Source organism: Carcharodon carcharias, chromosome 14 (genome assembly GCF_017639515.1).
Source record: "Carcharodon carcharias isolate sCarCar2 chromosome 14, sCarCar2.pri, whole genome shotgun sequence".
NCBI classification, from domain to species: Eukaryota; Metazoa; Chordata; class Chondrichthyes; order Lamniformes; family Lamnidae; genus Carcharodon; species Carcharodon carcharias.
Genome location: NC_054480.1, coordinates 12304010 through 12320630, shown reverse-complemented (window position 1 = coordinate 12320630; position 16621 = coordinate 12304010). Strand labels below are relative to the sequence as shown.

Sequence of the window (16621 nt, the reverse complement as noted above, 5' to 3'; positions counted from 1 at the left end):
AGCTGAGAATGTGCTCTTTGGATATCGAGAAGTCGAACTTAAGAAGTGCTGAAGTACTGGTATGTTTTTAACCAAACCGGAATGCCATAGTGAACCACTGACAGCAGTGCCTTCAAATTCCTGTGCACTAAACTCTAGAATTCTTTCCACCTCTTCTTCTTTTAAGCTGCTCTTTAAAACATACCCCCTTGATCGAGCTTTTGGCCATTTAATGTGGCTCAGTGTCATATGTTGTTTGATAATGCTTCCACGAAAGACCTTGGGAATTTTTGCTACATTAAAGGTGCTAAATAGTTATTCAAACATAGAAGCCATCAGAGCTAAATGCACACATTTCATTAGGTGCAGCTACTTAGTGACCAGTGGTGAAGGGGCCTTGGCGTGAATTGGAACCACAGGCAGCTCTGTTCTGGGATGAGCACAGGTTTACAGATGGTGTGAGGTGGGAGGCTGGCCAGGAGAGAGTCAAGTCTAGAGGTAACAAAGGGATGGGTGAGGTGTTGGGCACCACGTATGCTCAGACAGAGATGGGGATGGACAGAGGTAGAATTACGCACGTTTTGGCTCACCCATGAAGAATGGTCTTTTGATTGAGGTAGTTGGGGGTGGCCAGTGCCTGAGAAAAATATACAGCAGCATAACATTGCTGTGTGAGCCCCAATATTGAGAATCTAAGCATTCAACCATGTGCCTTCATCTGTTGTCTACTTACATGCATGTTCCAGACAGGATCATTGGCTGGTGGTTAGCTTTGTTCATTATTTATCCAGGATCAGCTAATTCAAAACAGGTTGGAGATCGAGACTGGTCTTGGTCCTTGTTAATATAACCTAAACCATCAAAACAGGCTGACTGTGTTTAATATCTCCTCCGAAGGATTGCACCTCTGACAGTGCAGCACTCCCCCAGTATAGCCTGCATGGAAGTCTCATTTTAGATTACATACTGAAGAAAAGGGGGAGGTGGTGGCGTAGTATCCAGAGGCCCAGGCCAATGCTCTGGGGTCATGTGTTCAAATCCCAGCATGGCAGCTGGTGGAATTTAAATTCCAATAATAAAACCTGGAATTGAAAGCTAGCTTCAGTAATGATCATGAAACAGTTGCCGATTGTCATAAAAACACATCTGGTTCACTAATGTCCTTTAGGGAAGGAAATCTGCTGTCTTTACCCGTTCTGGCCTACATGTGACTCCACAACAATGTGGTTGATTCTTTACTGCCCTCTGAAACGGCCTAGCAAGCCATTCAGGTTCAAAGGCAATTGGGAATGGACAACAAATGCTGGCCTTGCCAGAGATGCCTACATCCCATGAAAGAATAAAGAGAGGGAAAAAAAAGACTTGCGTTTATATAGCACCTCTCTCAGCCTCAGGATGTCCCAAAGGACTTTCAACCGACAGTGCTTTTGAAGTGTAGTTACTGTTGTAATATAGGAAACATAGCAACTAACTTGTGCATGGTAAATTCCCACAAACAGTAATGTGTTAATGAACAAATAATATGGTTTAATGATGTTGATTCCCCTGATCTTATTTGAATAGTGCATGGGAGCTTTACGTCTGGGGGGGAGGGGGAATTCGTGGATTAACATCTCATCTGAAAAGGCATCTCCAACAGCATAGCACTCTCTCAAAAGTGAACTGTGGTACAGGTTTGCCCCTGCCTGGTCTTCACTACATTAACTAGGCTCAGCCAGGGTAGCAGTTTAGATGCTATAATTGGCCTTAAAATCCCTAGCAGGGAGCTCAAGGAGGCCAGTCGACTCAATATCCTTGCACAAATCAGCCCCGCTGGGAAAGAAAGAGGCCAAGTAGAAGCAAGTTAATTTTTATTGTGCCAAAACTGTGAACCTCACTGATAATTGAGAAAGTATAACCTGTTTTTTTTTTAAATACTGCCTTCAATGAATAAGCAAAGAAGGTGGCTAGAAGGAATAGCCTTTTTTAACTCAAAGGATGATTGATGTAGGTTTGTCAAACATTTCCTTATACATGGAAAGTACTGATACCCAAGTCCATTGGTTTTCTTAGCGCGTTGAGTTTGACCTTTTAGAATATGTCTTAGTTGTAAAGGTTATTCCATGTTTATGGAGGCAGGGCAGAAATTAACTGAATCATGTGTCAGACATTCTGCCATTTGGGAAATCTGATCCACTTGCAATAAATGGCAGATCTTCACACAGTATCTCAGAACAATGACCGACCCAATACCCCATAGACACTGCAGGTTTCAATCTCTGAGAGTTTTACGGGACAGCTGGGATCATTCTGAGGAACCTCTCTGGAAATACATAGAGGCATGGTGGGACATATGAGCATAAGTGTTTTGGGTTAAGTGTTTGTCAAATGGAGAGGGATTTTTGATGGACAGTCAGAACAGTATATTCTTTTGGGAATGGGGAAGACCTGATGGCCTCCAACGATGCAGTGTGTTGGGAAAAACTTTATTGCTCCCCCAAAATGTTGTGCTTTTAAGGGGTCAGGAAGCTTAATAGCCCAGATAATTCTTATGGGAGAGTAAGAGTGTTATTGGAATGTTACTGCTATGCAAGAAAAGAGAGAAAGGACAATGAGGGAATGATTGCGTCCTCACAAGGTTCTAATAATTAAAGATCCTTCCAGAACATCAAGCCTACCATGTTAAACTTGTATCGAACCTTTGTTAGAATATGCTTAGAATACTGTGCACAGCTCTGGTCCCCAAATTATAAAACAATATGTAAGAAAGTGAAGTGCAAACTCTGCCACATGTGAGACAGATGGCGCTTGAAGGGTTGGTTAGATAGGTTGTTTGGAGATTTGTGCATTAGCTTCAATGCCTCGACTTCGCATCTCTACTTCCTTGACGAAGTGCCTCAATGTGTTCAGTGCCTTCCTAAATGAGCTTTCCCCATTTCAGTTGGTCACAAGCCAGGGTCTCCCATGAATCAACAGGCATGTTTGAAGAAAATACTAGAAGGATTCATAGGGATGATATCAGAATTGTGGATATGTTGTTACAAAGAAAGGCTGAATAGGCTGTGGCTTTTTTTTTCTAGAAAAGAGAAGACTGAGGGGGCTTTAAGAGTATGAAAGGGTTTGATGGGATAAATATAGAGATCTAGACCAAAACTATACATATAAGATAGACACTAATATATTCAATATTTACCTAAGGGATGATGAGAATGTGGAGCTTGTTATTTCAAGGGGTAATAGAGGTGAATTTGCATTGATGCATTCAAGGAAAAGCTAATAAGCACATGATGCAGAAAGGAATATGCTGATGGGATTGGCTGAAGTAGCTTGGGGTGATGCTTGTGTGGAGCATAAACACTGGCAAAGGCCAGTGGGTTGAGTGGTTTGTTTCCATGCTGTAGACTCTCATGTAATTCCCATTACAGTTTGATCCATTGAATGATCACACTTGATTCTGCCTTATCCAATCATAACGATCACCAACTACAACAACTTCTATATAGCGCCTTAAACATAATAAAACTTTTCAAGACACTTGATAGGCATATTATCAAATGAAATTTGACACAAATCCATGACAATGCAATACTCTCGGTATGACATTTGAAGCATCATCCTCTACTATAGTGGGGCATACAGAGAGGCTTGAACCCACAAGCTTGTGACGCAGATATAAGATTGCCACCAAACTGCCGTTTCATGGTCCTGGATAACGGTAGGGAAGAGGACAAGACCAGAGGACTTGAACACTCAGTAATTTGAAGTAGGGGATCAGAAAACCTAACTGCCCCAACTTGCAGTGTGCATGTTTGTGTGCTGGTAAAGTAGGATATTTCACAATTGACATGATGCTGTGCATTGGCATGAAGTGACACAGCATAATTAAGTCAGTAAGAATCCTCCAAGTTGTATTTGTTGGGGAAGTTACAGAATATTGTGTTGTGCAGTATTTACCCAAGGCCCAACAGTTTGTATCATTGCAGAAATCCCTGGGTACCAGAGTTCATTTCTTTTTGAAGTGCAGGTTACTTGCAAAGAACCATCCATATAGCTGATATTCAGAACATTAAAGGGTTTGGAAAGGTTTCCTAAGGTTTGAATATACAATTTAAAATCTAAGTACTCAGGCCAGACATCATAAATTCAGAATTAACTGAATCCTGATTTCATGGTCTAAAAATGGGAATTTTTCAATAAGACCTTGAGAAAATTGACTGGAAATGTTAAGTAGTGTTTTTTTAAAGAAACTCAAATGATCACTCATGGCAGAAGTATCACTTCATGTAGTATTGAGCCATACTAATCAGAGAGAATGTGTACCTATGTAGTTTCCAATTCCAGCACCACACTTTAGGAAGAATATCAAGTTATTGGGTGCGGAGATTGTTCAGAATGGTGCAGAGATGAGGAGCTTCTGTTATATGGAGAAACTGGAGAACCTGGGATTCTTAGAGCAAAGAAGGTTAAGGGAAGATTTAGTAGGGACGTTCAAATCCTGAGTAGTAGATCGGAAGAAATCAGGTGGTTGATAACCAGAGGACACAGATTTAAGAGAATTAGCAAAACGATCAGAGGGAAGGTTAAATTTTTTTTAATGCAGTGAGTTGTGATGAACTGGAATGCACTGTCTGAAAGGGCAGAGGAAGCAGACTCGATAGTAACTTTCAAAAGGGGATGGGATAAATGCTTGAAGGGATGAAAATTGCAGGTAAAGCGTAGGTTATTGGGTTAGTAAGGTATCTCCATCAAAGATCCAATACAGGCACAGTAGACCAAATGTCCATCTCTGTTGTTTGATTCTATGTAGCAACTTTCACATCTTCAGGATGTCCCAGTACATTTCGTAGCCAATCCATCACTTTTGAAGGTAATCACTATTGGAACGTAGGCAAATATGACAGCCAATTTAACATAGAGACCCACAAACAGCAGTGAAATGAAGGGTGGCTGAGGGATGAACGCTGCCCAGGGAATACAATGAGAGTGAATACTGGTTTTTAAAAACCTGGCGCAGAATCTTTCACAACTGCCTGAAGAGGTGAATTGGAGTCTGGGTTTAACATCCCATCTAAAAGGTGGTGCAGTACCTCCTTGGGACTGCACTGTCTTGTCAGCCTGGTGTATGTACTCAAATCTCCAACTCAGAAAACTAGGTTTGTTGCTCAGTCTGTGCTAAGTTACCTGATCTTAGCTACAGCAGGTGTCAGCACTCCTAGGCTGCCGGTTGTTTGTCAGGGAGGTGGAGGGCAGGGGGAAGGAAACGGGAATCAGACAATAATTCTTTACTTAATCACTATATAGTGACCTTTATATGCACGCATGTGCACACGGTCGAACAGGCTGTCGACACTCGCCATATGAAGCTGTCACATATGAAGGATAGCATTTGAATGAGGTAAAGGGAGCAACTGCCAACACAAGTGGAATTTGTATTCCAGCAAGAGTCAGCAGAAGGGCAAGAGAAAATTGCGTGGTTATGGTTGTCAACACTCTGGGATTGTCCTGGAGTCTCTGGAAACGTTCCCCTCCTGGGTACCGTTGCAAGCAACACCCAGGAATAAAATTATGGGGGCGTGAAAACAAATTGCGTGTGCTTTTTTTTTTTCAATTTCTTTGAACACTTCAGTTAATCAGTTACCAAAAAAAATCTTGCAGATGGTTAAAAAACCTGTTTGACTGGGCAAGGCAGTTGGAGGTGGTAAGGGGGGGGTGGTGGTGGGAGTCATGTGTTGAAACCTCCAGGAATGTATCGAACCAGAGCTGGGAACCCTGACTTGTGCGGGGAGGGAAGAAGAATAAACCTGAGAGATGAAAGCAACACCTTATTAAAAGTGAGAGAATTTAGATCAATGTGTGTAACATCAAAGCTGTTTGCTTGCTAAAGAGCAACATATTTAGAGTCATTATAGCATGAAGGAGGCCATTGGGCCCATTGAGTCCATGTTGGCTCTCTGTGGAGCAATCCAGTGAGTCCCACCACACACACCGCCCCCCCCCCCCCTCATTCTATCTGCATGGTCCTACAAGTTTACTTCTTTTAAAAGCCTGTCCAATCTCCTTTTAAAATCAATTAAATCATTTAAAATTCCCTTGTTCAAAAAGCGCTGTTTAAAAAGGAAAGCCTGCATCATTACTTTGTCCATTTCTGCTGATATTACCATATGTCTCAATCCAGCGATTGAGCATCACTGATATTCACCCTGCAGCTACTATCAAACGGGGGACGAAAACTCCTTTAAGTTGTTTCTCTCTTGTCGTAAGAATAAATCCATCAAGTGTCTTTTAAACAATGAATATCACTGCCGAGTCACAAACTGTGGGGAGGTTCGTGGGGGAAGAGGGGCGAATGCTGCAATGTGTTTCATTTGCAAAGAGCTGAAAGGTCGCCAGCTATAAAATGCTTTGATTTAAGATGAGCAAGAAAGCAGATTTTATTCCTGCACTCCTCCCTGATCATTTGTCATCATTCAGCATATCATGAAATTCAACATGTAATTGACTGGGTCTCTAAGGGGCTTTACAGCAAGCAAAATGCCAAAGATCTCTATGGCTTTGTCAGAAAATTATTATTTCCGATGAAAGATGTCCCAATGGAGCCTTTAGAATGCAGCCATGTTCAATAGCATCAGGAACAAGTTCATTAGAAATTAGCCCCTGGCAACAGACACCAGGCTTTTCCCCAACTCTCAGTACATCTAATTTGACACATAACAGATTCTCTAAAATAAAAATGTTGCTGCTTTGGAAGGGGAGGAAATTTAAATTGAGTTGCCATGATTCTGCAGAGATATTCTGTACCTGGGAATTAGGTGCTTAGAGCCCTGTGGCTATCTCTCCGAGGCTGTTGAATTTAGCTGAAGGTGAGTGGCAGGTGAGAGGGGATGGAATTTACACTGTGAAGGTAGCCTTAGGATAGGCTTTATTTCCCTCTGGGGCTGTCTCATGGCAGACTTGGGGTGGGGGGGGGTTCATTTCACTGTCTCAAACCCCCTGAAACCGGAGCCTGTTTTCCTGGGTAGGTGCCACATTAAACCTCTGGGGCTGGCACTTGCTCACCCCACAAGTTGCTGAGAAGGAAAGTGGGGCAGGCAGCACGTGAAGAAAACTTAATTAAGGAGGGCAGAGACACCCTGATTTGTTTATGCTTAACAGCAATTTGTATTTATATACCTTCAACATGATAAAACATCCCCAAACACTTCACAGCAGCATTATCAAAAATAAATTTGACACAGCAACGTAAAGAGTTATTAGAATTACCTGCAAAAACTCAGCAGGTCTGGCAGCATCGGCGGAGAAGAAAAGAGTTGACGTTTCGAGTCCTCATGACCCTTCGACAGAACTTGAGTTCGAGTCCAAGAAAGAGTTGAAATAGAAGCTGGTTTGGCTTGTTTGTCCCTACAACCACACCAACCCCCTCCACTTCTCTCTCTCTCTCTCTCTCTCTCTCTCTCTCTCTTTCCCCCCCCCCCCGATCACCCACACATCTTGAACCAGCTTATATTTCAAATCTTTCTTGGACTCGAACTCAAGTTCTGTCGAAGGGTCATGAGGACTTGAAACGTCAACTCTTTTCTTCTCCGCCGATGCTGCCAGACCTGCTGAGTTTTTCCAGGTAATTCTGTTTTTGTTTTGGATTTCCAGCATCCGCAGTTTTTTTGTTTTTATCTAAAGAGTTATTAGGGCAGGTGACCAAAAGCTCGGTCAAGAAAGTAGGCTTTAAAGAGCGCCATTAAAGAGGAGAGAGAGGCTGAGAGGATTAGCAAGGAAATTCCAGAGTTTAGGATCCAGCCAGCTGAAGGCATAGCTGCCATTGGATGAATGAAGAACTGGCTAATTTGGGCTCAGTTTGGAACCCAAGTGTGGATGTCTTGCCCCACCAGTGGGTCAAAGTTCAGATCCCCAAAGAATCACAAAAGATTTTAAAGCAAAGAATTTGGCGCAAGAGGCAGCCACAGGTGGGAAGGGCTGCTGGGCAACCCATCCCAAGGGACAAGGTGGGCACCAGAGTTGTGTTTGACATTGTCAGCTTGTGCCCACCCGTCATCTAGTATTGAGGCACCCACTCACTGATCCCGCAAATTCTAGCAGGATCAGCACTTAGACGGCAAATGGAATGCAGCTGACTAACTGAGTGAAGACTTGGAGTTTGGTGAGAGGGAAGTTTTAAGAGTTAATTTTGTTCTTAAATTTTGCTCTTAAAATTTGATCTCGTCTGTAATGAGCAGTAACTGGAAAGTACTGTGCAAGCAGGTTAATTTCTTTTTTTCAGCTTAGACAGGATAAACTCTCTCTCAGCTGTAGGAACTGAGTAGTTAATTAGCTACAAACAAAAACAGAAAATGCTGCAAAACCTCAGCAGGTCAAACAGCTCTTCAGAGCTCTGAAGAAGAAGCATATGGACTCGAAACATTAACTCTGTTTTTTTGTCCGCAGATGCTGTTTGACCTGCTGAATTTTTCCAGCATTTTCTGTTTTTGTTTCAGATTTCTAACATCTGCAGTGTTTTGCTTTTATCTTAGTAGTTAATTAACTAATTGGTTGAATCTGGTTACTGTAGCTCCAGTTCAGTTTACTATAAATTCAGAGTTCTTTAGCGCAGCCTTGGCAAATGGGGTGCAGCTGTCTAACTGAGTGAAGACTTGGAGTTTGGTGGGACGGGAGTTGTTCGTTTCCTCTTTCTATCTTTTTCACCCCATAGAAATTGGTTCTTGCTCTACTACAGGAAAGGAGCTAGCTGTGTGGTGAGTATCTGATAAGTTAGTAAGTTCTTTTCTATCCCTAAGGTTTGAAATAGCACATAATTTGGTGGTAAAATAAATAAAATATATAAGAAAGCAACATATATAAGTGATTAATATAATTAAGTAATTATTTAAGACACATTAAGGATGGCAGGACCTGTGCTCTGTCAAGGCTGCAGCATGTAGGAGCTCTTGGATAACATTGTGATACAGGACACACACGTCTGCAGTAAGTGTTTGCAGCTTAAGGAACTTCGGCTCAGAGTCATTGAGCTGGAGGCTGAGCTGCAGACTCTGCGACACATCAGGGAGGGGGAAAGTTACCTGGATGCTTTATACCAGGAGGCAGTCTTACCACCTACGATATGGTCTTCTGATTTGGTCAGTGGCCAGGGATAGGAGGGTGTCACTGCAAGTGAGGCAGGAAAGGGGACCCAGAGGGCAGGAGTGTGAACCTCTGCAATTGTCCAATATGTTTGAGGTTCTCTTGGCTTGTTTGGATGAGAGTGGGGGCTACAGGTTGGATGAGCAAACTGACCATGGCACCGTGGTACAGGAAACCATTCAAGTGAGGGGGAGCAAAAAAAAAATGTACTGTTAGTAGGAGGACATTATAATAAGGGAGATTGACACTGATCTCTGTAGCAAAGAGCAAGAGTCCAGTCGGATTTGTTGCCTACCTGGTGCCAGCGTTCAGGGCATCTGCTCAGGGCTGGAGAGGAACTTGCAGTGGGAGGGGAAGAATCAAGTTGTCATGGTCCGTGCAGGTACCAACGACATAGGAAGGATGATGAAGGAGTCTCTGTGTAGTCAATATGACAAGGTAGGCACCAAATTAAGAAGCAGAATCTCAAAGGTAATAATTTCTGGATTATTACCTGAGCCACGTGCAACTTAGCATAGGACAAATAAGATTAGAGAAGTGAATGCATGGCTTAAATACTGGAGTGGGAAAAGTGGGTTCCAGTTTGTAGGGCACTGGTACCAGCATTGGGGAATGTGGGATCTGTACTGTTGGGACGGTTTACACCTGAACCGTGCTGGGGCTGGTGTCCTCATGGGCTGCCTAACTAGGGAAGTAGAGGGGGTTTTGATCTGAATAGTGGGGACAACGGATCAAATTTGGGAGGATGTGGTAAACCAAGGAGTAAAGGCAAGGCAAGAGAGTCAGATATTAATATGGGAAATGATAAACAGACTGTGACAGAAAAGGACTGGGAGTACAAAGCTAAATCAGATAAAGCTAGATGCTACAAAAATAATAAAAGGGCAAAGCTAAAGACTGTACCTAAACGCACATAACATTCGAAACAAAACAGATGAACTGATAGCGCCAATAGAAATAAATAAGTACAATCTGATAGCCATTATAGAGACCAGACTACAGGATGACATAGATTGGGACCTGCATATTGGAGGGTATGTGACATTTAGAAAGGACAGGAAGTTAGGATAAGTTGGAGGGGTGGCTCTATTAATTAATGATAGTATTAGCACATTGGGGGAGATGACCTAAGTTTTGGAAACCAGGATGTATAAGCGGTTTGGGTTGAGATGAGGAATGATAAAGGCAAGAATTCACTTGTGGGAATGGTGTACAAGCCTCCTAATCATAACTACACAGTGGAACAGAGCATAAAAGAAGAGATAATGGAAGCTTGCTAGAAAGATAGAGCAATAATCAAGGGGAGATTTTAATCTACATATAGACCAGAAAAATCAGATGGGCAAGGGTAGCGTAGATAAGCTCATAGAATGTTTTTGGGATTGTTTTTTAGAACAGCAGGTTCTGGAACCAAGCAAAGAGCAGGCTATAATAGACCTGGTATTGAGCAACGAGGTAGGATTAATTGATAACCTCCTCATGAAGGCATCCCTAGGTAGCAGCCATCATGATGTGATTGAATTTTACATTCATTTTTGAGGGAGAAATGAGTGCATCCAAGACTAGCATTTTACGATTAAATAAGGACAATTTTGAGGGCATAAAAGCAGAGTTAGCTAAAGTGAACTGGCAAATGAGGTTAAGGGATATGTCAATAGAATCTCAATGGCAGACATTTAAAGGGATATTTCAGAATACACCGAATATATATATTCCAGTGAAAGAAAGGGGAGGGCCCTCCATCCGTGGTTAACTTAAAAAGTTAAAGACAGTATCAAACTTAAAGGCAAAGCATTTAATTATGCAAAGATGGGTGGGAGGTCAGAAGATTGGAAAGAATATAAAACAAAGACTGGCAAATTAATAAGGAAGGAAAAGTTAGAGTATGAGAAAAGCTAGTGAGTAAAATAAAGACATAAGAGTTTCTATAGATATTTAAATATGAAAAGAGCTAACAAACTGAGCTTTGATCCTATAGAGAGTGTGCCTGAGGAACTGATGATGGCAGATGAATTAAACAGGTATTTTGCTTCGGTCTTCACTATAGGGAACACAAGTAACGTCTTGGAAATAGCTGTAAATCAAGAAACGGAAGAGAGGGAGGAACTCGGGAAAATTATAATCACCAGGGAAGTGGTATTGAGCAAATTGTTGAGGCTGAGGGCTGACAAATCGCCAGGTCCAGATGGACTTCACCCTAAGGTCTTGAAAGAAGTGACTAGTGAGATAGTGATGCACTGGTTTTAATTTTCCAAAATTCCCTAGATTCGGGGAAGGTTTCATTAGATTGGAACTTGGCAGATGTAACTCCTTTATTCAAGAAGGGAGGGAGACAGTAAGCAGGAAACTATAGGCCAGATAACCTAACATCTGTCATAGGGAAAATGTTAGAAGCTTTTATTAAAGATGTTATAACAGGGCACTTAGAAAAATTCAAAGCAATCAGGCAAAGTCAACATGGTTTTGTAGAAGGGAAATCATGTTTAACAAATTTATTGGAATTCTTTGAAGGAGTCACTTGTGCTGTGGATAAAGGGGAACCAGTGGATGTACTGTACTTAGATTCCCAGAAGGTGTTTGGTAAAGTGCCACATCAAACATTATTGCAGAAAATAAAAGCTCATGGTGTAGGGAGTAACATGTTGGCATTGATAGAAGATTGGCTGCCTAGCAGGAAGCAGAGAGTTGGCATTAATGGGTCTTTTTCTGGTTGGCAGGATGTGATGAGTGGTGTGCCACAGGGATCTGTGCTGGGGCCTCAACTTTTTACAATTTATATAAATGACTTGGATGAAGGAATGGTTACTCAATTTGCTGACAGCACAAAAGTAAATTGTGAAAAGGACGTAAGGAGCCTACAAAATGACATAGATAAGTTAAGTGAGTGGACAAAGATCTGGCAGATGGACTATAATGTGGGCAAATGTGAAATTGTTCATTTTGACAGGAAGAATAAAAAAGCTTATTATCTAAATGGTGAGAGATTGCAGAGCTCAGATTCAGAGGAACCTTTGTGTCCTAGTGCATGAATCACAAAAGGTTATTGTGCAGGTACAGCAAGTAATTAGGATAGCTGATAGAATGTTATCATTTATTGTGAGGGGAATTGATTACAAAAGTAGGGAGGTTATGCTTCAGTTGTACAGGGCATTGGTGAGACCACACCTGGAGTATTGTATACAGTACCAGTCTCCTTATTTAAAGAAATATGTAAATGCGTTAGAAGCAGTTCAGAGAAGATTTACTGGACTAATACCAGGGATGGGCAAGTTGCCTTATGAGGAAAGGCTGGACAGGTTAGGCTTGCAGCCGCTGGAATTTAGGAGAGTAAGAGATGACTTAATTGAAACCTTTAAGAACCTGAGGGGTCTTGACAGGGTGGATGTGGAGAGCATGTTTCCTCTTGTGGGAGAATCTAGAACTAGGGCCCACTGTTTAAAAATAAGGGGTCGCTCATTTAAGCTGGAGGTGACGAGAAATTTTTTCTGATGGTTGAGAGTCTTTGGAACTCTCTTCCTCAAAAGGCAGTGGAAGCAGAGTCTTTGAATATTTTTAAGGCAGAGCTAGATAGATTCTTGGTTAACAAGGTTATCGGGGTAGGCAGGAACGTGAGACTACATTCAGATTGGCCATGATCTTATTGAATGGCGCAGCAGGCTCGAGGGGCCTAGTGGCCTTCTCTTACTCCTAATTCCTATGTTCGTATTTAGGTGCATATTTTCAGCTGCTAGGTTTCTAATAGGTCTAATTAAATAAATGATCGAGATGCAATTGAATTATGAAAATAGTTAAAAACAAAAACAGAATTACCTGGAAAAACTCAGCAGGTCTGGCAGCATCGGCGGAGAAGAAAAGAGTTGACGTTTCGAGTCCTCATGACCCTTCGACAGAACTTGAAGTTCTGTCGAAGGGTCATGAGGACTCGAAACGTCAACTCTTTTCTTCTCTGCCGATGCTGCCAGACCTGCTGAGTTTTTCCAGGTAATTCTGATTTTGTTTTGGATTTCCAGCATCCGCAGTTTTTTTGTTTTTATGAAAATAGTTTGCTGGCTGTAATTTTCAGTATTAGTTCCTGCCCAGCATGTGTCATTTGAGCTCTTGCCAATTCAGGAAGTGCCAAAAGCAAATCCTTCAGTTGAATTTCTAAACAATGCAAGACTAAAAATATTCAGGTGTGGAGGTTGGGGGGAGGGGGGTGTGGGTGCGGGGGATTGTAAACACTGGTGTGAGCACATAGGTTCCATACTTAAGGAACATTTGAATGTACTGGGTTTCTTTTTTGTGGAAGAGAATGGCCTTTGTGCACTCGCCCAGAACCAAAGTTCCCCTTTGTTGAACCTCGTGTGATGAAGCAGCATAATCACCTTGCTTCTCCTGGGTCTGGCTTGCTTTTGGTTTCTTTTGACTCAGATTTGAGCCAAAGCGCAGGATTAAGAGGAAAGAGGAGAATGTCCTGGTTCGTTTTTATTATTTCGTGAATGAAAGTGGCTCACTTTAATCATCAAATGTTAATTAAAAGCCTTAAAGGGCAGTTAAAAGTGGGGAGAAATCTTGAGTATGATTGCTTCTCCCAACGCAACTTTTAAAGTGCCGAGAGCCAAGTTTTAAAAAAATTTTCCTCTGTATTGCTCTGGTCCACGAGGAACACCAATTAATCCTGCAGATGAGGCAGGAACTAATAGACACCAGCTGCCCTTTGAGAAGCTTCACTGATCATGTCCTTCAGTACATTTCACAAGCTGCAAAAGCCATTATATTGCCCAGGAGCCTGAACCAGATGTAAAGAAAGGCTGCTGGCTCTACTGCCCACTAATAAAGGACTGTAAACCTGCTGAGTGGCCAACCCATCAGCTGCGCCTGTTGACACTGCACAACCGCTGAGGAGTATTTAATTATATTAAAAAAAAACTTCATTCATAATTCATTCACACTGCTGCATTATGCTTTACATGCTCTCACCCTTCAAGACCTCACTGAAAGACAGTATGTACAGTTCTACTCCACTTCACACATTGAATCACAGCAAGTTCTACTTAAAAGTAAATAGAAGTGCAGGTTCTCTCTTCCTCACTACAGTGGGAGTTGAGTCCCAGCCAACACAAGCTGTGTGCCTTTGATTAGTCCTTTGCTCTCCCTCCACCTTTGAGGATGAAATATTTAAATTTGAGGCATTGCTGCTTCAGGAGACAATGTAGGTCAGAGAGCACAGAGGTATGATAGGCGAACAGTGAGCCTAGTCTAAGCCAATGTCCCATATGGTGTTATCTCACTGTCTTCTGCAGAGAAGGCGAATCAAGTGAAGGCATGGGAGGGAGCTGAAATAAATTGCAGAGGGATCTCTGTAATCTGGGCGTGCTATAAATTTAGCTAGATAGCTGGGCAATTGGAAACACTGTCTGGGATGTAGAGAGAATGGGCTCACCAACAAAAGAAGTCTCAAACTCAGAAACCAACAATATCTTGGATAAGGGGAACCCAAAAATGTGACGATGCCTTCTAAATGGGCTGAATGAAAGGAAGAAAACAGAATTCAGCAAAGCGGCATTTTAAAGTATTGCATAGAATTTATAGCACAGAAACAGACCACTCAGTCCACCTGGTCTGTGCTGGTGTTTATGTTCCACCTGAGCCTCCTCACACCGTTCTCCATCTGCATATACATCAATTCCACATTCTCACCATTCTGAGTAAAGGTGTTTCTCCTCAATTCCTTTACTGGATCTATTAGTGACTATACTATATTTAAGAACAGGAGGAGGCCATTTAGCCAATCGAACATGTTCACCATTCAATTGGATCATTGTTGATCTGTAACTTATATCCATCTACATGCCTTGGATCTGTAACCCTTAATTTTTTGTTGGGCACATGTATTTTTGGTCAATGTCCTGAAATTTTCAATTGGCCCCCAGCTTCAACTGTGTGGGGGAGAGTTCCAGATTTCCAATTACCCGTTGTGTAAAGGCATGTTTCATGACATTACCCACGAAAGGCTTAGTTCTAATTTTAAGGTTATGCGTCCTTGTTCTGGACCCTCAAACCGGAGGAAATAATTTCTGTCTATCTTGTCTATCAATTCCTTTAATCATCTTAAACACCTTAATTAGTTCCCCTCTTATTTATATTCATTTATATCTATTTAGTGGGGCCAGAGATAAAATTAAACTAAACATGTTTTTTGAAAAATTAAATTTGCAGTTGAAGAGTTGGACTGTCGAAGAGCTACAGAGAAGGCTCAGCTCACTGGACCCCACAATGGAGCAGGAGATTGAAGAGATTCGTCAGCGCTATCAGGCTAAGAGGCAACCAATCCTGGATGCCATCGATGCCAAAAAACGACGGCAGCAGAACTTCTAAGACTCCAGGGAGAGTTCCCACCACCAGGACGATGTGCTGAGTTCATCTTCGCAAGCGTTAAAGAGTCTGTGAGGAAACATTATTTGTGGAGCATGTGCGCATGCGCACACACTCGCGCGCTCTCTCTCTCACTCACTGTCTCTCTCTCTCTCTCACACACACACACTCTCTCTCATATGCATTCTTTCACACACACATTCTCTCTCTCACGTGTGCGCACACTCACATGCACGCATTCTCTCTCTCACGTGTGCGCGCACACTCACATGCACGCATTCTCTCTCTCTCCCCTCCTCTCTTTCGCGCACCCTCACCCTCTCCCTCTCACGCACCCTCCCCCTCTCCCTCTCACGCACCCTCCCCCTCTCCCTCTCTCACACCCTCCCCCTCTCCCTCTTGCGCACAGACTTACAAACATCACCTGGACATAAATCAACGCTCGCATGCTGAGGACTGTTACGGCAACTTGCCCCTCTAACTCAGGAGTATAGGTAAAATCCGTCTCCAGGATGAACATTGTTTTTATTTTATTTTTTAAAAACTATTTTTCTAGAATATCTTCCAGCAACCATCCTCACTCTGGAAAACCTTCAGCTTTATATTTAAAACAGAAGCAGAGGAGTCCTCTGCTTTGCAGTGTTCAATAAAACTGCTGTATTTCAGAGCTTCAGGATACACTTTCCACCCTGCTCCCTTGCAAACACCTAAAGAAAACCTGGCTTTGCACAATAAACAGGACTGCTGAATCTAGGACATGGAATGGAATAAAGAGTAAGAAATCTCTGAAGGAGAGACGCATTTACTGACGAAGAAACTGTTTCTCCCCCAGTCTCTCCTCTCATACTGTGTTGGTTGCTCGGTCTGCCCTCAGTGGTCTGCGTAATAACATTGCATAAAGCGGCCACTCCCAGAGGTGACTTTCATTAACACCTACACCTCTTAATTTTGGTTTCCCAGCTTTTACAGTCGTCAGTAAGGCTCACAAGTTCCCAATCATTTGCTTTGCAAAAGCCCATATAAAAGGTTTGGATTGTTGGAACTTGCATTTATATAGTGCCTTTTATCATCTCGGGATGTCTCAAAGTTTTACAGCCAATGAAATACTTTAAAGTGTAGTCTCTGTTGCAATGTAGAAAACATGTCAGCCAGTTAGTGCACAACAAGCAGCAATGGAATG

The 16621-nt window shown here is 42.3% G+C and overlaps 1 protein-coding gene across 2 annotated transcripts in view; it reads left to right on the top strand.

Annotated features, from left to right (window-relative positions):
• LOC121287464 (serine/threonine-protein kinase 3/4) overlaps window positions 1-15682 on the top strand; it is a 132294-nt gene extending 116612 nt beyond the window's left edge. For both annotated transcript variants that reach the window (XM_041205372.1, XM_041205373.1), the window contains exon 11: window positions 15286-15682. In XM_041205372.1, coding sequence (XP_041061306.1) covers window positions 15286-15444 — 159 coding nt within the window. In that variant the 3' untranslated portion in view covers window positions 15445-15682. The remainder of the gene's footprint in view (window positions 1-15285) is intronic.
• The last annotated feature ends 939 nt before the right edge of the window (window positions 15683-16621 follow it).